General features: G+C 42.7%; 1 protein-coding gene across 1 annotated transcript in view; it reads left to right on the forward strand.

Annotated features, from left to right (window-relative positions):
- The window catches only part of kcnq4 (potassium voltage-gated channel subfamily Q member 4), a 78,574-nt gene that overhangs the window by 20,239 nt on the left and 32,200 nt on the right, over positions 1-26,135 (forward strand). The window contains exons 2-10 of the mRNA XM_075450361.1: positions 13,699-13,789; positions 16,438-16,564; positions 16,704-16,879; positions 17,396-17,521; positions 17,779-17,889; positions 17,993-18,088; positions 18,190-18,278; positions 23,705-23,934; positions 24,014-24,113. Of these exons, the coding sequence (XP_075306476.1) occupies positions 13,699-13,789; positions 16,438-16,564; positions 16,704-16,879; positions 17,396-17,521; positions 17,779-17,889; positions 17,993-18,088; positions 18,190-18,278; positions 23,705-23,934; positions 24,014-24,113 (1,146 nt within the window). The remainder of the gene's footprint in view (positions 1-13,698; positions 13,790-16,437; positions 16,565-16,703; positions 16,880-17,395; positions 17,522-17,778; positions 17,890-17,992; positions 18,089-18,189; positions 18,279-23,704; positions 23,935-24,013; positions 24,114-26,135) is intronic.

A 26,135-nucleotide genomic window follows, 5' to 3' on the forward strand; every position in this document is an offset into this window, starting at 1 on the left:
GGTACATTGACTTTTGTTATGGACGTGACGACAAATTTGTGTGCATAGCTGTACATTTACTAGGCCCACATGGAGATTTGTTTTTTTTATGACAACGGTATTTCATACCACAGCTGTAGGGGGAGCCAAAGAGCAAAACATTTTGACAAATTCTCTAGTGTTACTTTAATCGGTGTCCCCACATGAGGTTAGATTTTAAATCTCCTGGAAAAAAACATGTTTAATGACTCAACAGTTCAGAGAATAGCTGGTCAAGTTAGAAATTAAACCAAGAACAGGACATCTAACAAGGGAATGTGAGTGTTTTGAAAAGAAACCAATAAAATACTGGAAATGTAACATGGAATTTGTGGTGAAAACACCATAGTTGCTTGACTTTTCAGCTCATCATTCCTTGAACTAAATTTCATCCTTTACTTGCAGTATTATAATTTAAGTGTCAGTGAGATACAGGAACTAGCATCCAGTGATCAAAAGAAGCCCTGTGTTTGCACGACCAAAGCACCTAAAGCACCAAGTTTCAATTAATCAAAAGCAGAGAACAAAGCCCTCTACAATAATGTGATGTAACATCAGTTGAGTGAGAGTGCAGACACTGTTTGTGTGTGTCTAGTGATGGCTGATACTTTTAAGGCTGCTGCATCTAGGCGTGACATACTTCAGCAGGGAAAAATGTATCAGTCTAATTGGCATTCTGTTTGAAATCCATCATCTGTGGGCCGACAATGGAACAGAATGGCGTACCTGTTTGGTGAGTGGATGTGCGTGATTGTGTATGACTGTCTGGTTACGCAGTAGGTTTGGCCTGTGATACGTAACGTGTAAGCACTTTTGAACGTGAAGAGCCTGTGTGTATTATACAAGTAATTTGTGTAGAAGTGTCCAGGAAAGCCGCTTATGATGCAAACTGCCAAGGTTGCACAGCATTATTTCTCTCACGACCTCTCTAGATGTAAATAACCGATCCGATCATGTTTTATCCCGAAGGTTGTGGCCTTCAGAAGAAAAGAAAAATTTCTCTCTTTGACACATTGATGTCAGCCCTCCCTCCATGGTGCATGCACAGGCGCTCAAGGCTATGTCTCAGTCAGCTTCTATCCTTGTGAAAAAGCACATTTAATCTCTTATTTGTTTGTTTGTTGTTTTTTTTTTCCCCTGGATTGAAAAGTTGGCTGTCCCAGAAAGAGGGAGTTACAAAGAGGCCTGCAGCCTGGCCTCTTCTGAGCTGTGCAGCATTTGTGCTTTGCAGCCTACCTGTGCACATTTTGCCTGCAGTCGCTATTTAAGGAGGGTGAATTGCTAATAATATCTTCTACAGTTTCAACCTTCCTCTGCTTTCTCCCTTCTCTTCCTCTGATGACGACATTCGCCCTCCTTCTTCCCACTTGCTGATACCTCACCTTTTTCCCCCCTTTTCTTCTCTCTAGACAAGGCTTGGTAGTTCTTCTCGTTATTGCCTCTTCGAGCACTTTGGGACTTTTAGTACTGTGTGAAAATACAAACCTGAAGTGTGACATTGGACATAGGCTCTCACATGTCAGACTCAGCTGCTATAAATAAATCGCATGCGCTGACAGAGTTTTTCAGGATTATTTGTTTAAGTGGGTCTATATGTTTACCAGTGTATGACCTTCCAGAAGCTGTCACAGTAAGCGTGTGTTCAGTGATTGGACTGGGTTGTTGTTTGTGTTTACGCATCGGCAGCATGTGCACAGATTGCAGGTCAATGCTTTCTCCAGACAACTTCTTCTATCTTCCCATCTTCCCCCCTCACTACTGTCTCTTTCCATGCTTCTTCCTTCTCACTCTTCCTCTGTGTCTGTTCTGCTCTCCCTCCACCTCCTCTGTTGTGCGTAACTGATAGCGTACTGGTGATTGAATCACAGCTGCATTTTCCCACAATCTAGCAGGTCCACTTCTATTTGCTGTAGGTACACTTGCTGGCCCACAGCAGAGTGCTAGCACACACACACATGCACATGCACACACACACAGGGTAATGCAGAGTAACACACAGTGTCATATATGTTTATTAGAACTTTTTATCTCACTTCAGTATTCTCACAGGCCAGTCCAAGTAATGTGTGATCTCAGTTTTCACTTGTATATGGTTACAGGAAAACAGCAGTAAAAGCACCTTGCCTAGCATCCATTAAAAGCAATCTAGTTGTAATGTAGGCAGCTGAACATTTATTTGTTGTCTGCTCCTCTGCCAGTCCAATGGCCCCTCAAGAGTTTAACAGGCTTGAAGACAAACTTTATGCGCTCCACACATACGTGCAGAGGCTTGCTGTGTGTGATAGGAAGCAGTCAGACTTCCGACAGATATGGATGTGAATGCACAGGACAAGATCTGCTCTGATAAATAGGCAGAAGGTTGTTTCTTTCTGTCTGCGCTTGCATTTTTCTTGATTCTCCACAGTGTTCTCCAGACAAATTACGCTCGGCTGGATTTAGGAGAAAGTCAGGTATTCTCTATAAAGCAGAGGATGCATTATTCTTTCAAAAAAAGTTTCGGAGCAATTACTTATACAGACAGCCTTATGTTAAACCTCCTGAGTGGCTCAGTTTCATAAATTATTTTATTACATTACATTACAGCTACCATTTTTTTTCTTATTCATTTCATGACATGGCATTGGTACATGTTCATTTATAATGCATTTCTGGGGTAATGCTTTTCTTTGCCCACTTTGGTTCAAGTACAAGCTGTCATGACCACAGAATTCTAGTTTATGTGATCAATTTCCAAGCACATCATAGTGCTTGATGATATGATTGTCTTTTTCTTTTTGTTTATTTTCTTCTGCTGTTATGGTAGACTCTAACTTTGGGAAGATAAGAAAAAAACATGTAAACAGTGCATTTAAAATGGTGGTAAACATGTCGATATAATAACCCAAAATTATTGCAAACAGCTTCAAATTTTCACAATCTGGGGATTATGTTATAATTGTTAAGACCAAATCCTGCGCTGAATGTGTGGAGCAAGGGCATTGTGATATTTACCTCTAGGCAGAGATTCTGTGATTTACTGTCTTCTTATGACAGTAACATTTGCTCCAACATTTACTTCCTCTCTTCTTGAATTATAAAGCTTCTCAAAAATCTTTATTGAATACTTTGTTGAGGCAGGAGTCAAGGCCAAATCCATCTGATGTCTGGTGTGCCATGAGACCAGTCCTGCTGATTTGGTGGAACGGATGCTTCAGCCTTAATTGACATTTCCCTGAAAGGGAGGGGATTGATGGTGGATGGTGGTCCTGAGGTGGAAAGGAAGACAGCGGTGTAGAAAATGATTTCTCAGCAGAAATGTGACTCCCTGTCCACGTGCATCATGCATGGTCTAAATGTTTTCTCATCTGCTTAATTTTTTTGATGTATCATGATACATAAAGCTGTTTTAAAACAGACTTTATCTGCAACATGTAAGATCTCTGTTCAAAAGAGCAGAAAATACTGTTCAGAGGCCTTGTGGAGGACCCATAGTGGGGGGTGAGAGCGTGAGTTTGAACAGATGTCTCTCTGACAGGTGTTCCCAAGTCTCTTCATGTAAATGTTGTGAGAAATTGCAGCCAACACCCACATCTACCACCGGTTGTGAGTAATCATGTTAGTCTGACCAAAAATCATCGAAACTTAAATGGGACGACACTTTGTGTCGACTTGCGGCCGCTTAAAGCATTTCCAGACAGTCGCTCTGTTTTGATAAGATCCTGATATTGTCATCGAGGCATCATCTGATAATATAACCACTTAAGTACCTTAAACAAAATGTCTGTGTGGTGAATTTGGCTATACTAAGATGTACAATGATCTCCTACAGAGAAAGTTGGGTGCGACAGAATGTTTTGAACGTTTTCTCACACCGTCCACAGTGTCATCATAGTAACATACTTCAGTTGAATAACTTGGTGCCCCTCCTGTGCATAGTGGGACAAGGACAGGCGTCCAGTCACCGTAAATAACTAAGTCAAACTGTAACTGTAGCTTGACTCAGCTGGGCATGTAACCATGCTGAATGTTTGGCCTGTCCTTTGTGGATTACTGCCATGCCACGGCGAAAAGAAGGAGGGGTAATGACGTGTGTATTCTAAAATATCGAAATCTCAAGAACTCTTATTTTACAGTGTTTCCACACTATAGAATTAAACAATTATAGACCATATGTTGAATTTCTTCAAGGTGCAATATAATATACACTGAAACTGTAAGTCTGCATGAGTAGTTGCAGCTGAATGCTGAGGACAGGAAAAACTGAAAATAACTGAAGGGCAGCTGTGGGCTAGTGGTTAGGGAGGTGGACTTAAGATCAGAGGGTTGCAAGTTCAAGTCCTGCCATTACCTCTCCCTACACCTCCATTCATGGCTGAAGTGCCCTTGAGCAAGGCACCTAACCCCACATTGCTCCAGGGGCTGTAACCAATACCCTGTATCTAAATAGATGTAAGTCGCTTTGGATAAGAAGTGTCAGCTAAGTGTAATGTAATGTAAAAAAACTGACACTACTATAGAAAAGAACCTTCCTGTTAGAAAAACTGTAGAATCGTTTTGATTTTATTATATATTTTCAGTCAGCTCTTTGATTGCATTCCATGGTATGCCGTTTTTTTCCCATAAAATACCAAAACAAGTACGGTTGCATTGCCATCATGACTAATATAAATGGAACAGATTTGTGACTTATTTCTAAACAATAAGTAGGGGTTTAGAGGCTGAAGGTCACGGAGGTGGACTCTAACACTTATTGTTATTGTGACAGAAATTCTGAAACAAAAAAGAAGAAATTGAATTACATCTCATGGAGAACTGGATTCATAAACTGACACTACGGGTGCACTGGAGGTAACTCAGTGCATTGCTTCTAGGTTATAATATGTAAAGGATCAATACTGCATTTTGGAAAATACTTATTTTTTTCACAACATGTTATTACGGGAATGTGGCATCTCCATTTTGCAAAAGTCAAGCTGTCGATCCAGTTTGTCTGTTCTGTAACTCTTTTCCTGTCATAAAGCAAAAGCCAATGAGAGAAACCACCTGAGATTCGCAGCGCGGCCTAATCTCCAGCTCGTGGACGTACACACAGCGCTTTGAGTTAATCGAGGGAAAAAAGACATACAGTTTAGTCAGCACATTGCTCAGCTGATGAACGACCAAAACACTTTGTTTGCACTGAAGCACAAGCTCTCCACTGTGCACGCTTCACTGGGCTGAGTAATATACAGTGGTAATTTGGGGTGTCTGTTTATTCACACTTGGTTTCCGGTGTCTTCATAGCTGTCTAAGCTCTACTTTGCCTCTATGTTTGTGGTGTCTCACCAGCTGGAAAGTGTGGCCAGACAGGCAGACAAAGCAACAACAGTCTGAGAGAAATTGCTCACTGAGTCCTTTGGCTTGTGATCACAAACCACTGTTTTTTATTTTTGGGAAAATGTAAAAAAAAAAAAAGACAGGATAGTCTTTTAATACTGACTATATGAATCACTAGCGGTAGACTATAGGTAGATATTTGATTAAACATTAAATTTGTATTTGATAAAGGCTATTTCATATGTTTGCGAGTGGGTGGGATTACTGTGCAAGTCATTGTTGACTGTCACCTGAAGCTCCAGCTCATTCATGTGATGTGACGTTCATTGTAAAGTTAGGACCAATTTTCAGCAGTGTAAAATGCTTTAGTAAAATTTCTCATTAACTGGCTGCAGTGCCCACTAATTTTGTTGACTCTCTCCAAGCTAACGGTCATATTCTTTTTGTGCCAAAAGCCTCCAAATGACTAGCCTGGCTGACGCGTCCACAATCTCGATGAGATGGTGGTCTGGGAACTAGGTGTGCATTTTCTCGTATTTGAGGCGTGGTTTACGAATGCCTAGAGCCGTTTATTGGGCGCTACGAATGTCTATCAAATGACGTCTGGTTCTTCCCATGCTGCTTTGCGCTCGATTCATAGCCATTTATATCACTTTATACCAGATGACGACAGAAATTCGACGAGGAAGAAGAAGAAAAAAAAGTAAAATAAAAGTAAACTTGCGCTCTAAGCTACTTAAAGTGATGGTTCGGAGTAGATTCACCCTAGGGTCATTTGAACCGTGACATCCAGCCAAGTTTTTCCGATCTTGGCTGAACATCAGCCGAGTTACTGAGTTATCCCGAATAGCTTAGTACAAGCGCTAACGGACCCTGGCAGTATCTCCAAAATTACCACACTAAAATCACATGCCATGACACCAAACTTCTACAGTAGTACAAATATGGTCTGTACTCACAAAACGATGCATTTGGAAGTTTGTACATAGTCCAGGAGTTTATTATTATCAACACAAGCCTAATAGCTTCTCTGCTGCTAAAGCTGCGTCGACGTCACTTCCTTGATCTGGGAGCTTCAAAGTAAGATGAGGGTTGATCTACTACTGTAGACAACAAAGTATATGCTATATTCTACATGAATTTTTATGTTGTAGAGTATTTTTATTTTGCTCAAGGTTTTTTTTTTGGTTAAAAATCTGGTGGAGGATGAAAGAGCTGGAGAAAAGAAAAGGAGTAAAGGACCTGGATCTGGTTATTAACAAGCTGGCATTGTGCCAAATTCTGATCCCTTGCAAATCCGAGCCACATTTTTAGGTAAATTTATGGAAGTGAACGAATTATGATGCTTTTATTTGATGTGTTTACGTGTTTATTTTATTGGGTCACATGTAGTGTGTTTTATAAATCCTATTTTGATAATAAAGTAAGTGTATGTGTAGTAATCATGAAACGCATTAATACTGGTAGTGGACAGATATGTTTAGCATTTGTTATGAGGAATAGGAATTAACTGAGATACGATTTTAAGGCAAGGCAAGTTTATTTGTAGAGCACAATTCGTACACAAGGCAATTCAAAGTGCTTCACAGCTACATAAAATCACAAGAAGGCAAATACAATCATTAAAACATAAAAATAATCATTAATTAATTCAATTAAAAGCTAAGACTGCAGATAAAATACTTTCAGGTGTCATATGCACAGCCAAAAATAACTGTTTCAGCCTGGATTTAAACATTGTCAGAGTTGAGGCCTGTCTCACATCTTCTCGAAGACTGTTCCAGATTTTAGGAGCATGAAATTGAAACGCAGCCTCACCTTGTTTAGTTCTGACTCTGGGCACCAGGAGGAGACCCCTCCCTGAGGTTCTCATAGCCCGAGTTGGTTCATATGGCTCTAACATGTCAGAGATGTACTTTGGCGCTAGACCATGAAGAGACTTGTACACCAGTCAGGTTTGTTTTAAAGTCTATTCTCTGAATAGACTTTTAAGGGTTCTTAAGGGCTCATTGAAAAACTTGAGCATAAAAGCGCTATTATGAAGTTAAGGGTGTTATGGGTCTGCACATTAGATACATACACTCATACAAACAACGAATGAGGCCAGCTTTACATTCTCTGTCTAAACTAAGAGCAGAATATCAGATAAAAAGCAGCGGTTACTTAGTGTTTAGTTCATTGTTTTCTCTGTAATTTCCATATTTCTCACAAAAGAAACAAATGCCACACATTTCTGTGTTCAGAAAAGCCTTCTGGTGCTCACGGTTGCAAAGTCATGTCAGTCGGAGGTATGGTTTCCCTCTCAATAGCAGGAGCTTGAGACAAAGTTTGAGTGAATTTCCAGTTTGAGTCAGGAAGAATGTTGTTGTCGCTTTCACCGTGGCAACCCAAACAGCTGCTTTCAACACACAGTTGCTGGACATTTGATAATCAACAGCTTCTCTCATCTCTGTACTGTTAACACACTTTAATTCACCTATCAAGAAACATGGGACTCGTTTTGTCTGGTGATCATCGTAAACCAATTATACTAATCCTTGACAACTTTTTTTCTGTTTGATGTATCTCCACTTATCTTCAAATTTGGACTCAATTTCTAAAGCAGGTTTACATTGTGAGGGCTTAAAATACCTTCAATTTGATCCTCGTTATCTTTCTTAGAGACTTGTTTATCATATTGCTAATTGAAGAAAATGGGCTCCATTGTGTGAGGCCTTGAGAACTTCTTTCGTGTCCAACAAGTGATCTCTAACTTTTGGCTCCAACATCTAGTCCAGCTGGGCCAGCAGCTGCCACCTGGCTAATCCTGCCTTGCAGTTCTAAATTCACATGGCACAGGGGTTTATGTGTCTCTTTGCAACACATTTTGCATATATGTTTACCATATACTGTACATACACTGTATATGGGCCCTGTCAGGCTCTTGTTGCTGTGATGATCTGAGATAATCTACTCATGGTTGAGTGAATCTCACTCAGCTACACTATGTGTAGACACAATGCTGGTCCACCCATTCACTTCAGTGCCTTATTTTGCTTGAATGACTCATAGGTGAGTGTTGAGTGGCATCATAAACAATAACAAAAATGCACATTTTTCAGAAAATTGAGCCAATGTCCAAAGAAAAACCCCAAAAGCCTGGAGAACTATAGCTCAAGACCACTTTAAAAGATTGAAGGAAAGTATGGCTGCTTGGAAGTAAAATATAAAGAGAAGAGGGGGGCTTAAGACCAGAACTGTCTGACTGTCATCTTTAACTTACTGTTTGCTTCATTCAAGGTTTCATACCTTAAAATGGGATCACATATTCACTATGCTGTAGAGTTAAAGTAAATATGGAAATATTTATATATTTATCCATTTACCCAAGTTATTATTTTCTTGTGTCTTGTTCTTTTCTCTCTTATCCTGCTACCTTTCTACTGCCCATCATCTAGTTTTGATCCACCAGCTGACACCATTCCTGATGTCTTCAAACCACTAACAATTACACTCCAAAAAACACAATATGAAAGTTATCCTAAAATACTGCTGATCATAGTAGGTGTAACGAAAACAGTCATCGCTTCTCTTTGTCTGTAATTAAGCAGCTCTGCACTTCTGTTCACATCAGTCATTCTAATCTCATGGTTGACTCTTTTTGCCTTGTCATGTTGGCCAAAACGTTAGTGCCAGCAGTTTTTCTCCCAAGCACCATGGTATTCCAGAAACATAGAATAAAAATGGTCATGTGATTTTCGAGTTACTACTTCATCATGAGTGGGAAAGTTATTTTTGTGCTGGGCAGAATATTTTCCATTTCATAAGCAGTAAGTAACTTGTACCCAAAAAAGATTCGACAGTATTACCATGTGCATTAATTTTCCCTCTGAAAGAGAACTTCATATAAATGATCTTATAGTTGTATGTGAGTCCAGCACAATGGACTAGATTTACTTCTACTTTGCTAAGAGTATTTCTCCACAGTCATTCTGTCTTAAAATGACGAAGATCGCAGATCTGCGACTTCCCACATCTCCAGTGACACGGAAAAATGAAGTGTTTATACTAACATGAGAGCCCATTAATCAGAAGACACAATTGATCAGAATTTATGTTTTATTTTGTGGTAGCTCTGAAGCTGAAGTGGCCATTACTAAGTTCTGAGGGGCAGAAAGTTCCAGTTTGGAAAGTGACAGTACGGCACCAACAATTTTAGAGGGCGAGATTTTTTAGCTCCCTTTTTTAACGTTTAACAACAAGATTTAAGACAAACAGTTCTGCACTTTTTTTTTTTTTTTTTTTTACCCCCCCACCTTAAAAGCAGCTTGGTGATGCAGTTTTCAGGAAGCATCAGTGAAACAAGTGAACGGTGCTTCTTTCGTTTTCAGCTTGACTCATGGCTGCAGGATGCTGTAAATGGGAATGACCCAAAGTAAACACGGTGTCTGTGTTTGTGGTAATGATGGAACATTTTACTAAATCACATATGCTGTTTATTTTTTAAACTGTGGGTTGAAAACAGACTACATGATCCCTCTCAACCCAGAGGACACGCCATCCATTACTTCCAAAAAGAACTTGAGATTCTGATTTACCAGACCACAGGACAATTTTCCACTTTGACTCAATCCATCTTTGAATTAGCTTTGAACTTGGGAAGGTGCCAACATATCTGGGTACTGATTTTATTTGTTTTTCATTGCATGGCAGAGGTGGAGCTTACAGTTTTGGACAAATTGTTGTGGTGTTTTAAAGAGTGCTCCTCAGCCCGTGCACTGATCTCTACCATTTCTTTTGAATGCAGCACAGCTTGACGACCACGGCCATTCAGTGCTGGTTTTCAGTGTTGTTCTTTATGAACAAAGATTTCACCAGATTCTCTGAACTTCTTAGCATATTATGTGTAGGATATGTGAAATCTCCAAATTCTTTACAATTGTATTTATTACGTCACCTCTCTGCTGGGGAAGGAGCCTGAGCTGGTGCGCGAGGCTGAGCGGTTCCGGCTAGATATAGTCGGACTCACCTCGACGCATGGCTTGGGCTCCGGAACCAGCCTCCTCGAGAGGGGTTGGACTCTCTTCCACTCTGGAGTTGCCCGCGGTGAGAGGCGTAAAGCAGGTGTAGGCATACTTATTGCCCCCCGGCTGTGCGCCTGTACATTGGGGTTCACCCCGGTAGACGAGAGGGTAGCCTCCCTCCGCCTTAGGGTGGGGGGACGGGTCCTGACTGTTGTTTGTGCTTATGCACCGAACGGCAGTTCAGAGTACCCACCCTTTTTGGAGTCCCTGGAGGAGGCACTAGAGAGTGCTCCTCCGGGAGACTCCCTCGTCCTGCTGGGGGACTTCAATGCTCACGTGGGCAATGACAGTGAGACCTGGAGGGGCGTGATTGGGAGGAACGGCCCCCCCGATCTGAATCAGAGTGGTGTTTTGTTGTTGGACTTCTGTGCTCGTCACGGATTGTCCATAACGAACACCATGTTCAGGCATAAGGGTGTCCATATGTGCACTTGGCACCAGGACACCCTAGGCCGCAGCTCGATGATCGACTTTGTAGTCGTATCATCGGACTTGCGGCCGTATGTCCTGGACACTCGGGTGAAGAGAGGGGCGGAGCTGTCAACTGATCACCACCTGGTGGTGAGTTGGCTCCGCTGGTGGGGGAGGAAGCCGGTCAGACCTGGCAGGCCCAAACGTATTGTGAGGGTCTGCTGGGAACGGCTGGCGGAATCCCCTGTAAGGAGGAGTTTCAACTCCCACCTCCGGCAGAGCTTCAACCATGTCCCGGGGGAGGTGGGGGACATTGAGCCCGAATGGGCCATGTTCCGTGCCTCCATTGTTGAGGCGGCCGACCGGAGCTGTGGCCGCAAGGTGGTCGGTGCCTGTCGTGGCGGCAATCCCCGAACCCGCTGGTGGACCCCAGTGGTGAGGGAGGCCGTCAAGCTGAAGAAGGAGTCCTATCGGGCCTTTTTGGCCAGTGGGACTCTGGAAGCAGCTGATGGGTACCGACAGGCCAAGCGGAACGCAGCCTCGGCGGTTGCTGAGGCAAAAACTCGGGCTTGGGAGGAGTTCGGGGAGGCCATGGAGAACGATTTCCGGACGGCCTCGAGGAGATTCTGGTCCACCATCCGGCGGCTCAGGGGGGGGAAGCGGTGCACCGTCAACACCGTGTATGGTGAGGGCGGGGCTCTGCTGACTTCAACTAGGGACGTCGTGAGTCGGTGGGGGGAGTACTTCGAGGGCCTCCTCAATCCTACCGACACGCCTTCCGATGAGGAAGCAGAGTTGGGGAGCTCGGACGTGGGACCTCCCATTTCTGGGGCTGAGGTTGCCGAGGTGGTCAAAAAACTCCTCGGTGGCAAGGCCCCGGGGGTGGATGAGGTCCGTCCTGAGTTCCTCAAGGCTCTGGATGTTGTGGGGCTGTCTTGGTTGACACGCCTCTGCAGCATCGCGTGGACATCGGGGGCAGTGCCTCTGGACTGGCAGATCGGGGTGGTGGTCCCCCTCTTTAAAAAGGGGGACCGGAGGGTGTGTTCCAACTATAGGGGGATCACACTCCTCAGCCTCCCTGGTAAGGTCTTTTCGGGGGTACTGGAGAGGAGGATCCGCCGGATAGTCGAATCTCGGATTCAGGAGGTGCAGTGTGGTTTTCGTCCTGGCCGTGGAACAGTGGACCAGCTCTTCACCCTCCGCAGGATCCTGGAGGGAGCATGGGAGTTCGCCCAACCTGTCTACATGTGTTTTGTGGACTTGGAGAAGGCGTTCGACCGTGTCCCTCGGGGACTCTTGTGGGGGGTGCTCCGGGAGTATGGAGTGCCGGACTCCTTGATATGGGCTGTTCGGTCCCTGTATGACCGGTGTCAGAGTCTGGTCCGCATTGCCGGCAGTAAGTCGGACATGTTTCCTGTGAGGGTTGGACTCCGTCAGGGCTGCCCTTTGTCACCGATTCTGTTCATAATTTTTATGGACAGAATTTCTAGGCGCAGCCAGGGCGTCGAGGGGGTCCGGTTTGGCGACCTCAGAATCGGGTCTCTGCTTTTTGCGGACGATTTGGTTCTGTTGGCGTCGTCAGGCCGTGACCTTCAGCTCTCACTGGAGCGGTTCGCAGCCGAGTGTGAAGCGGCTGGGATGACCATCAGCACCTCCAAATCTGAGACCATGGTCTTCGGCCGGAAAAGGGTGGAATGCTCTCTTCGGGTCGGGAATGAGATCCTTCCCCAAGTGGAGGAGTTCAAGTATCTCGGGGTCTTGTTCACGAGTGAGGGACGAATGGAACAGGAGATTGACAGACGGATTGGTGCGGCGTCTGCAGTGATGCGGGCTCTGCACCGGCCCGTCGTGGTGAAGAAGGAGCTGAGCCAGAAGGCGAAGCTCTCGATTTACCGGTCAATCTATGTTCCTACCCTCACCTATGGTCACGAGCTGTGGGTAGTGACCGAAAGAACGAGATCGCGAATACAAGCGGCCGAAATGAGTTTCCTCCGCAGGGTGTCTGGGCTCTCCCTTAGAGATAGGGTGAGAAGCTCGGTCATCCGGGAGGGGCTCGGAGTAGAACCGCTGCTCCTCCGCATCGAGAGGAGTCAGATGAGGTGGCTCGGGCATCTGGTGAGAATGCCTCCTGGACGCCTCCCCGGTGAGGTGTTCCGGGCCCGTCCCACTGGGAGGAGACCCCGGGGAAGACCCAGGACACGTTGGAGAGACTATGTCTCTCGGCTGGCCTGGGAACGCCTCGGGGTCCCCCCAGAAGAGCTGGAGGAAGTGGCCGGGGACAGGGACGTCTGGGTCTCTTTGCTCAAGCTGCTGCCCCCGCGACCCGATCCCCGGACCAGCGGAAGATAATGGATGGATGGATGGATGGATTGTATTTATTTTACAGACAGATTTCTAAAGATTTCTATTTGCTTCTACATTCTTTTGCTTCATCTTTACCTCTGAAAGACTCCACTTCTCTGCGATCCTCATTTAATACACCCAAGGATTTTAATGACCATTTCATGATGCTAATTAGTTGGGAGACGTTCCATCAAGTGTTACCTCTTTTATTAAACATGTAGCCGGCATCAGTTTTTAAATTAGCACATGTTTAAAAAATAATTTGTATTTGTATCATTTTCAATTAAAAACACAGTTTCATTACATTTAAATGTGCAAACAGGTACTATATAGGTATTCTTACATATTTCCACTGAACTTTACAGTTTGTGGACCAGAACGACTAAATTATATTCCATTGTTCTGATTTTTGTGCTACTGACTGAATACCAAAGTGCTGTGTTTGTGTTGTGTTATGGATCAGCAAATCTTCTCCTGCTCATTTCTCTGTTGATTAATCACACAGAGAGTGAAGCTTGCATATTTTAATGGTTTTTATTTGACTTGTGTGTGATTATGTGTGTTTCAGTTTTCTGCTGGTGTTCAGCTGCTTGGTGTTGTCTGTGTTCTCCACCATCCCCGACCACCAGAAGATGGCCAACCAAGGCCTTTTCATCCTGGTAAGACCCCCTCACACACACACATATACAAATATACAGCTCAGATCTTTATACAGTGTCCCTGCATCTTACTTACTGCAGTGTGTGGTAGCACAGGCAGCCATATAACCAGGAGGGATTCAGGTGTTGTTGACTGTGCAGGAAATCACAGACGTGATGCACTAATCCTAATAGCTATCCCTTAATCTCTCCGTTTCCTTTTTGCTGCAGCTGCTTTAGTGAAAAGTAATGGACACTCTTTATCCTTCTTAACCTGACTCAACTGCCTCTTGCCACCTTGCTCATTTTTATGTGTTATTTAATGGGGATGCTCTTGACTTTCACATTCCCCCAGTTTACACTTTCGATCAATCGCCTGCCCATTAGCGGGCCATCGGCCGTTAGTGGACTTTACTTACACAAACATTTGTTCTAACGACAAACTGGTTTTGTATACCTTGTGAAGTCCAGAAAACAAGGAAAACAAAGACAGAGCTGAGACTTATTCTGTCATGTCCAATATTTTTTTATATTCTATTTCCCTACTTCCCTACCCCCTCTACTGCTCTTTATCTTTCTGTACTTCCCTCTATCTCTGCACTGTCACCCCTGTCACCTCTGACAGAGTCGGACTAGTGGTTTCCTTCTATGCTGCTTATTGTTAGCTTTGATGTTAGCTGTAATGTTATATCCTCATTTCTAAGTTGCTTTGGATTAAAGCATCTGCTAAATGCAAAAACATAAACCTAAACATATTTTTTTGATTCATAGGATAAATCAGTTTAGAAGTGAATATTTTTTTTCAAGAAAAAATTACACTGATAATATCGGAGAGGTTTAAGTTTGCAGGGAATGTGAATCATGTAAAGATGCACATCAGCTACAAATGCCATTTTTACACCAAAAGTAGCGTGTTTAAGCAGGTTTTTAAGCCCTCTACACAGCCAGACCCTGTAAAACAAGGCTATTAAACCCATTCACATTGCCAGTAGTAGTGTGTTTACCCTCAGTGCTCAATGCATTCAGCATTATCACGGTGCTTCAGTAAGAAATTAAGTCTCGCTTTACAGATGTAAATGTGTTTTCTACTTTTGAGCCGGATCTTTACATTTTCCAGTGTCAAGGACACAGAAAACTTTGCATCTCGAGTCGCTGTTGAAAGATTCCTGCAGTTGTTTTGGGGAAATAAAAAGTGTCTGAAGGTTAAGGTGTTCCCTTTGGAATAATTTCTGTAAGTATCCCCAAATTGTGAGAGCCTTCTGGTGCTTTACTTCCTAAGGTTCAGATGTAGATCTGACTAACTGCGAGGCCCTGAGCTGTTTGCACGCCCCATGCAATGTTTCTTCCTACAGGATGTGTTGAACAACAATTTCTTAAAAGCATGGTTTTTTAGGCTGGTTTACTATTTTTGAGCGGACTGTGAACATCAGCCCCATACAGCAGGACAACGAGTGAATGCCAGGTGTCTTTACATAGTAACGATTGGTCAGTCTTGACTCTTTTTGTGCACGAGGTTGTTGCTGCAAGTTTCAAAGCCTCCATGTAAGACATTATGATCATTGCATTTGTGTTTCTGTAAAGAATAGTACGCTTTACGCGCTGTTGTAACGCTGACCGCAGCATCCTCAGTGAAATTTAGCACACCCAGTTGTGGTGTGCATACCCGAAAATCTCTAAAGTCCTCCCATAAGATCCTTTTGAATTTTCTTTTCAAAAAGGTCAAAGAGAAGAGATTAGGAAAAAATGATAGGAGTTAACTTTTATGACTATTTTAACCTTACCTGTACAGTCTAAGGTCCTCCTCAACCTCTGTCTTCCTCTCATTAAACTCGTCTGGTCCTGCCGTCCCTTCACTCGAGCCAGTTTCAAATCAGTCTCTTCTCATTTGTGGTTCCATGATGGCAAAACAGGCTACCAAATGATATCCGAGCAGGGCATCCCTGTCTTCCTTCCAGAATGTCTTGAAGACTCATCCCTGCTGAGAACACCTCTGTCCTTACTTTGTACGCATGTACCTGCTCTACTTGCACTCTGTCATGTAAATAGATTTGAAAAGATTTTCCAGACTTTCTAACTGCACTGAGCTTGAATGCTGTTCCTAACCTGTATGTCACTTTGAATAAAAGCATCTGCCAAATAACTAAGTTTAAATCATGCCCACTGAATAAGATAATGTGTTCATGTGCCGCTGCAAAAAAATGTAAAATTGACATGTCAACATGATTTGCAATTTCTTTTTAATCTCAACGTTGTCATGTAATCACAACGAAATATAACCGATTCTAAAAGTATGCAGCTACTGTGGTGTCACTCATTGATCTGCAGACTACTGTTCAGCCTCAGTTCTGGCAGGTTTACAGGTTTACTGATGCATTGGCATAATTTGAAAGCAGCACCTGTAGAAAAAGGCGAGAGGGGTAGCCAAGTGTACTTCGATTGGCCAGCCCCAACAGCTTAAGCCCACCGTTTGGCTCTGCTGATGTTTTTGTTTGAGTCTTTAGTCATGGTGGTGGAGCGTCAAGATTTCAGATTTGAGTCACAGTTTTACATGAAATGACAAATCCTAAAAATACCGTTGAGCTTAGATGTCACTGCTGGACCTTGCTGGTGTCAATGTGACGTATTACTCAAAACAAATCATATAAAAAGTATTTTTGTGTGTCTTACAGGAGTTTGTCATGATTGTAGTGTTTGGCTTGGAGTACTTCATCAGAGTCTGGGCAGCTGGCTGTTGTTGCAGATACCGTGGATGGCAGGGACGCCTGAGATTTGCCCGGAAGCCCTTCTGTGTTATAGGTCAGCGTGCTTCTGTGAATGGTTGACACAGCGACATAGTCCCGTGTCTTCTTGTGAAAAAGTTTAAAACTTATCACCTCATAATCACAATTCCCCTTCTACCTATTTTCTGTCTTTGGCTTGAACGTCCTCTCTGTAGACTTTATAGTGTTTGTGGCATCAATGGCAGTGATCGCTGCCGGGACGCAGGGCAATATCTTTGCCACGTCAGCCCTGCGCAGCATGCGCTTCCTGCAGATCTTGCGTATGGTTCGTATGGACCGACGGGGAGGAACCTGGAAACTACTGGGCTCAGTGGTTTACGCTCACAGTAAGGTGGGAATGACAGACTCTTACACATTTTTTTTTGCTATGAAAACTAAACTTTTTGGGTTATATATGAGGGATTCAAACTCATTAAAGTGCTTGATTCAGACATTCAGAATTATAGACTGTTAAAAACGAAGAAAGGAGGCTGAGGGTAGCTATTTTAAAGGGTTGTGGTGGTGACCATTAGGGTTAATGATTGGATGATACTTCATTTTCACTGCCCCAAAATCATCAAACCCACCTTCTGTGCCTTATTTGTGTCAGTAACTTATTGCTTTTTGAGTTAAACACCTAATACTCCACAATCGGCACCAGAAGATGTAGTCAGCTGTGATGATGATGAAGCGGTGCATCAGCTGTCTAAGCACAACAATGCAGCCAAGTCAAAGTGCAAACTAAATGTGACTATGATGAGAGCTTACCCAATAATGACGCCAGTGATGTGGTAATGACAGCAGGGATTACGGCAAAGATGCTGCTGCTGCTGACTGATGTGATTGATATCCACTCTCTGTATCGCAGGAGCTGATTACAGCCTGGTATATAGGTTTCCTCGTCCTAATCTTTGCCTCCTTCCTCGTCTACCTGGCTGAGAAAGACATCAACTCAGATTTCAGCACCTATGCAGACTCCCTCTGGTGGGGAACTGTAAGTACTGAATAATCCCCCCACTTACAAGCTCTCTGTGACATTGGAAATAATCGATTTATGAGTGCAGCATCTCATCTTTACTCAGCATCTGCTTCATCCTATATGTTTGTTCATATAGGATGATTGAGATTGATTCAGAGTCACAATTTTCTGTTTGAAAGTCAACACTGTGTGCCTACCCTATGCAATTTCTTTCTATCATGTTGTTCTGATCGTATTCTATGTGTAATATCTGTATTTCTTCCTCCACTTAGATAACTTTGACCACTATTGGCTATGGTGACAAGACCCCTCGTACGTGGCAAGGACGGCTCCTAGCTGCTGGCTTCGCTCTTCTAGGAGTCTCCTTCTTCGCCTTGCCTGCTGTAAGACTCCTAGATTTCCGAACATCCCAGTTTGTGAGTCCTCCAGCTAAGCTTAGAGTCACGAGTTGAACCCCCTAACTTTGTTTTCAATTTTCATCTTTAGGGAATTTTGGGTTCAGGTTTTGCCTTAAAGGTTCAAGAGCAGCACAGACAGAAGCACTTTGAGAAGAGACGGATGCCCGCTGCTAACCTCATACAGGTAATGAGAGCTGTATGGGCTGTTTAATCCATTCTTACTCAAAAGGGTTGTCGTCACCCTCCCTTGACTCCCCATTTTTCTGGGTTTATGTTTTTCTCCAGGCCGCGTGGCGTCTCTATTCCACAGATGCCAAACACTCCTATCTAACAGCAACATGGTATTTCTATGACAGCATGTTGCCTTCATTCAGGTAGGCGCTCCCATCTGGCCTGATGGTCAACACAGTGGATTCAGACAGAATCAGAAAACTGCGGTGGCCTTTGGCTTTAAACATTTCAGTTTTGAGAGCTGCATCATAAAATCTTACAAATAGGAAAAATACTAAATTGATTTAAAATACTAAATTGAAACGATTGTCTCATTTATGAAGAACAAAAAACAGCCCAAATCACACCTGCTACTTACACTCTAACAACCCGATTTCAGTTAATGGAGGTTTGCTGTAAAAGAAATAGCGTAGATTTCCCCGATTTTTTTTGCCACCTCGGTTTGCCTTTTCATTATTTCTGTTCTGCGCAGTGGTTTCGTACATTTGCATTTGTGGTTTTCCATGTTGATTCAATCAACTTTTGAAAGATTTCGCCACCTAAAATGTTTCCCACATTGTTTAATCATGGGGGAATTATTTATTACGTTACAGTCGCTCCTACCAAGGTCAGATTTCAATGTTAGCCTAAATTATAGAAGTTTGGTGTTTGGTGGTTCAAAAAGGCCTCATATCCAAAAAGTTGTATCCTGTTTTATTTTGCTTATGGTGGGAGATGAGTAATTCTCCGTTAGGGATTCTTATTAGATACAGGCAGCAAAAAGTGGGACAAAGAACAGTGTGAAGACTCATATTTGAGTTGTTTGTTGGTTTTTTTTGCCGGTTTTAATGAACTACTAGTATTTTGCCTTTCTGCAGCAAGGGTCCTGTAAAGATGGGTCCAGAATAAACATGTTTTAAAAAATACAAGAGCTTCTTTTTTTGATAAATAGATGGATTAAAAAAAAGGTCTAATGTATTCCCATAAAGAACACAATCTGGGATATCAATAATGTAGAAAGACGTACAACATGTACATTATTTGTATAGGATTTTAGTTTTATATATCTATTGTCATTGTGGCTAAATCACCTAATTACTAAAGGATGCCTCTTAAATAGATTGCAGCTAAAAATTAGCTGATTTGATGTACAGAAGATTGATGTGTTGTGACCTGCAGGTGGAAATCTTTGATTAATAGCTCTCCTCATGAATAATTTCCAGTTAATTACAATACTTATATTAAGAGTGTTACTTTTTGAAGAAGGGTTTTATGTAGCAATGTTCAAATGATAAAGATAAGACTGCACAGATGACAAAGGTGGAAGGATTGAAAAATAATTTTAAAAAAAAGCTGCAGTGATGAAAATGCTTCTGATTTATTATTTAAGGGGATTTTTTTTTGTATTGCAGGTGTTCTAAAATGGAAATGCAAATGAAGTAATAGCTAAAATATGCACTTTTTGCAGAGTATTTTGATCCTTTTCACCTGCTTGTCTTACACAAGATCCACATTAAATGGGCCAAACTGACCAAAGCCTCGTAGAATGAAAACACTTATGCTCCTTTAGCAAAATATAGGTATACGACATATCTAAGTTGTCTTTTTGAACACCTAAACTTTCTTGATAATGTAGGCAAAAAAATCCCACTTACTGCAATACTACCTATAACTTTATAAATGATTCCCTCTTGGTTCAAATATTTGTGAAAATAAATATTTCAAACTCATTTCATTTCATCTGTCACCAGAAAAATATTTATAATATTTGGTGGAAACTCGGTTCGACTCGACATGGAATGTCACCTTCATTAATTTGACTAATTTTTATTTCCTTGAAAGGAGGGGAACATGAGAAACATAGATGTGAACGTGCATCTGTTACATATTTTACCTCTCAAACTTGTGTCTTCAAACTTCAAACAAGTATATTCAGGGTCCAAAATGAACTTCCCCAAAAGACCGATTGTGGTTGAAAAATGTGATTCAACTCAGTCCCACATCAGAGTGTGTAGTAGCTACAGCGCAAAACTGTAAAATGGTAAAATCTTCTACACTACGAAAGTGTGATTTGCCTGCATGTTGTGTCATGTGAAACTATCATGTATGCACAAAACGACTACATCTTTTAAGGCTTTTTTTTTTTTACTTACATTTTAAAGACGTTCAAAGATGCTTAAAAGGAGGTTTCGCGGGAGTTTATGTGGAGTTACAGGGTTTTATGTCATGTTAGCAAATTTGTGTCCCTTCCAACTCAATATTGAAAACAATCAAAAACGTTTCCATGAAACAATTTCTACACCTTACATTTTGGACATGTAAACAAATATAACTATTACATGATCTCTTGTGAGACTGGGCTGTATAATTTGTTACCTCTGACCAGTGAGCCATTAAATCATTTGAAATTGCAATCTTTTTTTTTTACTTAATGTACACCAGCTGAAGCACATTTTTGTCTCACTGTTCATCACACTTACGGTATGATGTCCTGATGACCTGTTGTGAGTTAAACCAACCAGTTTACTAATTTTTCGTGCTTTCACTTCACACAGAGCTTTTATTGATATTTTTTGGATACGAAACACGAGTCAAAGCAACACTAGAGAAGTTTGTGAACCTTCAGACCGACCAAAGAAAAAAAAGAAAAACAATTTTTGACCCTGTGTGCATCTCATTTCTCTCATGTGTCCCTCTTCTTTTGAGCGTTTGGACCACTGTTTTGGCCTTTTTGTGGCTTTTCCATTGTCTGTTGTTTTTTTTTTGTTCATTTGTGATGTGTTTTTTTTTTGTTGTCGTTTGTTTATTTGTGCACGTGGGTGTCAGAGAACTGACGCTACTGTTCAGTCACCTCCAGCGACAGCGTAACACCAAGAAGGTTCTCCAGAACTCCTACCACACGCTGCTGTCAGGGCTGCGGCCCTACAGCTCCCCCTACCTGTCGGGGGACAGGTACGCACCTCGCCACTTTTTACAGCATCACAATTATACAGACAAGTGGCCAAAAGTCTGATCTCCAGACGAAAGTCACAAAAGTGTACGTTCAACTGGTTTACACACAGAGAAGGCAGGACTGACTGCTCCCAGAGCCTTCTGCAAGGAGGTGTTTATCTAACGTCACTAACATCATCTGAGACCACTGTGTTGCAGACATTCCACCTAGTCTGCGTCCTTGTCTGCCCAACTCATACTCTCGCCATCTTTCCCACCCTTCCGCTTTTCACTCATGGGTGTCCTTTTCCTCTCTTCCTCTTTCTTTCCCTTTATTGTATCTTTTTTCATGGCATCCATCACCTCTCCTCCATCTGTTCTCAGGAAGGCAGAAGTTCCATGCAGGTTTGTTCCTCATGTCATGAGCTGTGCTTGTTAATTAAAGGGTATTCGTAGTCAAAATGGATTTGCTCTGCTAGATTTGATAGGATAAACCTGTAAAGTTAACCAAGGTAACACACGGCTGATTATGCATTAGGCTATTGGACTTATGCATGTGTTGGATGAAAGAAGCCCATTAAGGTGCTTTTACTGGTAGACTTGTTGTGTTCTGAGCATCGTCTGTCACACTGGTATGAATATACTCAGGTGAAACATTACCTGCTACCTGCATGATCCTCCGTCAAACACACCTTCCCCTATCTAACTGAATGTGTCTCTATAATCCAAAATGGTCTCTCAGGGGCAAATATAAGCGGAGCAAAGACATGAAAAGGATATTTGGACTATGGAGAAGTCGCTCCTCACCCCTCCACCTCACCCTCTCACCCTTTCTACTCCCCTTAGCTACGATTTATCCTCATGGGTTTGCTCATGCACCCATGATGTTTCCAAGAACTTCTTGTTCTCCTCGCCCCCACTTCCTCCTCTCCTCTCCTCTCCTCCCCTCATCCTCTCTCCCTCTGCCCTGTGTGTCTCCCTAGTCAACTCCTTTCTAAAAAGCGAGGTTTCTTCCGGATTCATGCTGGCCGCAAGCAGAGGTATCCACGGCAACAAGCTTGTGCACGGGGCACGCTAAAATGTCGCCGACCAATAACACAGCTCTTCCTCCTTTAATCAGACATCCTGCTCGCCTTGCCTGAACTATTGAGACATTTGTGGTCCACTGCAGTGGCTTCTTAAACGCTTTGTTACAGCATCAAAGTTTCAGAAAAAAAGTTAAATTATTATCGAAAAAGAAGAGAAGATTCCAGACACTTTTGCACCAATGGGCTGCAGCTACTATTCAAAGGCTTTAAACAGACACTGCATTCTGGTCCACAAATGCTTGGATGAATACTGTATTTTCAGGTTTGTCTGTGATCTACTTTCATCAAAAGTCTTTGATGAACTGGAAAAAAAATCTAATATTTCAAGCAAAGGATTTTTTCACACAACACCTGTTTCTTCCTCTTAGCTTAAAAGTTTTGTTCATTTGTTGGGAAAAGATTCAAAAGACTGAGCATCCGTTCTTATTTCAGACACATAAATCCTGCGCACAAAATCAACATGGTTGTGTTGTATTTGTACAGGGGTTTTAAAGTGCTTCTGTTTGCATGCAATGTTCTTTTAACGTTTTGGACTCAGTGAAGTTTAACGGCCCTGAATGCATCCAGACCATTTACTTCTTTTCCCAACAGCATGCAAAGGTCTTTCACTCTACCTTTCCCATTTCCTCCAGTCCACCAGAAGCATTTCAGAATGTTTGTATGAAATGTGGTTTCCACTAACATTCCTTGACTATTTAAATTTTAATTCAAATGGCTGGCTGCTGCGCCTCACACGCAAGACAAAGAGTATATCATCGGAAAAATGTGTGCGAGTGAACGACGTGGCTGAAATTGCTCTGCGGTGCATGATGTTTGCGTTGCCTTATGGATCCGTGACAGTATGCAACTCGTAAGTGGCTGTAGAGTGGGAGCCGTCCACAAGAGCATGCTATAACAGCAGCATTAGGGGTCAATCTCTTGTAAAGTGGCTGCCAAATAGCTTTTTTCCTGTAAATAGATGAGTTCCCATAGCTGCCTGACTTGACTTTTGGTGAGTGGCACGGAGTACTTAATGAGACATGTTTTCTACGTTTGCACTTTAAAGCCAATATTTTGAGATTTATACACTCTGCTGAAGGGATTAAGGTTGCTTCTCTGATGGTAGGTGGAGCATTTTTCGCCATCCCAGCAATGCTGCAAGTCTTGAATCAGGTTTCAGTTTTTATCCTGCTGATTCAGGTGCAAACATAGGCGCATTAGATTTGCAAATCCTCAGGTCAGAGTCAGTTCTGAGCAATGTTGAGTGGTTAAACTGCCTTCATTATGAGTCAGCTATTCTGTCCTTCACTGAGACGAAATGTAAAAGTCTGCTTGTGTCCCTGTTTTGTTTGTTTGTTTATGTGATGGCTTTTATTACAGCCAGAGGCCATATTTTTTGTGTAACCTCTCTATGACTAACAAACTCCTTTCTAACCAGCTCAGGCTGCCATTCTGCTGCTTTCCTATGCTCCCAGGATAACACAGTGTAGTTTTATTTAAAGACCAGTGGCATTATGTGGACTGTGCTTGTCATTATCCAAAAACAGCCTAGTTGTCTGCATATGTTAAACTATTTCAACGTCACTTGTCAGCAGTAAAATGGGCTTCCGGGATCGGATCAGGATGAACAATTCCCGTTCATCCCAAACCATTCGAAACAAGGCGTCACCGCTGCCCCCTGGCTCCGGTGTCCGCCGCTCCCCCAGTCAGGAGAACGTCGCTGAAGCCACAAGCCCCGGAAAGGTCCAAAAGAGCTGGAGCTTTAATGACCGCACACGCTTCCGTACCTCCCTTCGCCTAAAGCCACGTCCACCTGTGGAAGGTAAACAGAACACACACTTTAATCAGCACTCCGAAAAATCGTAATGTTCCTTAACTACCTCTCCTCTGCTCACACTCAGTGGAGGGCGTTGGGGAAGACAGCGTGGAAGACAAACCATACTGCGATGTGGCCATGGAAGAGGTTATTCCGGCAGTGAAGACACTAATACGAGCCGTTAGGTGAGTCCTTCAATCCACTCTTCATATTTGCTTTATCCTCTTGAAGGTTGCAGGCAGCTGAAGCCGATCCAAGTTGATCCAGAAAAGCAGGGAGGGTTAACACAGAGACTAAGTCAACGGAATGCACACGCTAACACTACAATCACCGAATAACCTGACATCTGTGTCTTCTGATTGTGGGAAGAAATCGGTAAACTTGGAAACAACCACCTACGCAGGCACATTTAGAGCCTGAAAACGCCACACAGAAAGGCCACAGCCAGCCGGCCACAAACCACAGGTCCACTGTACAACCACTCCCTGCGCGGTGCATCCTCTGTTCCCCTTTTTTTGAAGGAAGCTTCTAGCAAAGATCACGCTTCAGCATCCACACGTGTTTTTTTTTTTAACTTATCATCTTATTAGTCAACTTTTAGCGATGAATTTATCAGGTTCAGGTAAATACAACAAGGTTTTCAGTAAGACAAACACTGTGCTCCACAACTTAAAGCTGCAGGCTGGATCTGCTATTCTCTGGTAAGATAAAAAAAACCTAAGTATTTGCATTCAGACCAGAGTTATTTTTCATAGTACGCAGTCTACAATAAAAGGCAAAATGCTGCTCCTCTATTTGGGCGCTGCCGTGTGCAGATTCAGCTGACAGAGTAGAAATGTCCACTTAGGAGCGGTAACGGAGCTCTACCGCAGGCAGGGTTAGTTACCCCATGTGACCTTGTCGTTCAGAAAGCCTGCTTTATTTGGCTGGTCTTATGTGAGGTGGTGTGATTGGGTGGCCCATTAGAAAGTATACACACACACAGAAGAACAAATGATATCCTGATGAAGGATCACAGCGCAGTGCAGCTGAAAAGAGGCAAACAATTTTGTACAGTTGCAACAGGGCAGCTGGGACAAAGATTTTGAACAAGAGCGATGTTTATGCTGATATCGATTTCTGTCGTTGTCCTATCTCTTCCTGTAACCGAAGCACCACAGGCTTTGATGTTATGTTACAGTAGGACGTCGCAGGTGGATGTCTCCTAACAAAACGTGCCTTATTAACGGTTGTGCCCACTGCACACATTTAAGACAATTAGTAATCAATCATATTGCGCAGCATGCATAATTTCAACATCTACGTTTAATATATAGATATTCCACACAGCTGTTTACATTTTTTCTGTGAAGACAAATTAATGTTTGTGTACTGTTTGGAATTTCTTATATCTCTGGATAATTAGGAAATAAAACATTAAAACAGGCAGTAAAAGAGAGGTTACACAGTCAGCTTACTTGGTAAGGAGCCCTGAAAAGCAGCGCGTACTGCCATGTGTGAATACAGCAGCAGATCCTCGTTTGCGCGCTGATAACAGTTGCTGCTTCATACACTCTTCTACTCCCCTGTGCATTGCTTTCTACTCAATCATATTGCGTATAAGTCCAAATGTGGTATTGGTATCAACACAAAGTCAGCCATCACGGAGCCTCATCGCATTTCCACGTCGTACTTTTTGCTTCATGTCCTGCTGCACGACCCAATTTCTACTGAAATTCAGCTGACACCCTGATGTCGTGACACGTCCCTTTAGAAGTCACTGGTATCATTCATAATTTACTTTTCTGTCAGAAATGGCAAGTCTTCCTGGTTCCAATTCAAACGAGTAGTCTAGCTAAGGATACCAACAGATCTCATAGAAACTTCTCTTCCATTCAATCCCCCATCCTGAGCATGCACAAGCTGACAGTAGAGAGGAACCCTCTTAACAGGAACAAACCTCAAGCAGAACCAGACTCTGGAAGGGTGGCCATCTGCCTCGCTCTGCTGGGGTTAACTTTGGAGGACAGTAGAGAGAGGACAACAGGCGCCATGATACCAGACCAGGGATATCTGCCAGTGTTTTCCTTTCTCCAAATAAAATACTTTTAATATCTGTCAAAAAAGTTTTATTTTGGCATCAACTGTCCACAAAACATTTTCCCAACATCCTTACGGCATCTCCATGTGGGAGAAGGGTAACAATGCTCCTCAATTTTGTCTATTTG

The sequence above is a fragment of the Odontesthes bonariensis genome, chromosome 18 (genome assembly GCF_027942865.1).
Source record: "Odontesthes bonariensis isolate fOdoBon6 chromosome 18, fOdoBon6.hap1, whole genome shotgun sequence".
Classification (NCBI taxonomy): Eukaryota; Metazoa; Chordata; class Actinopteri; order Atheriniformes; family Atherinopsidae; genus Odontesthes; species Odontesthes bonariensis.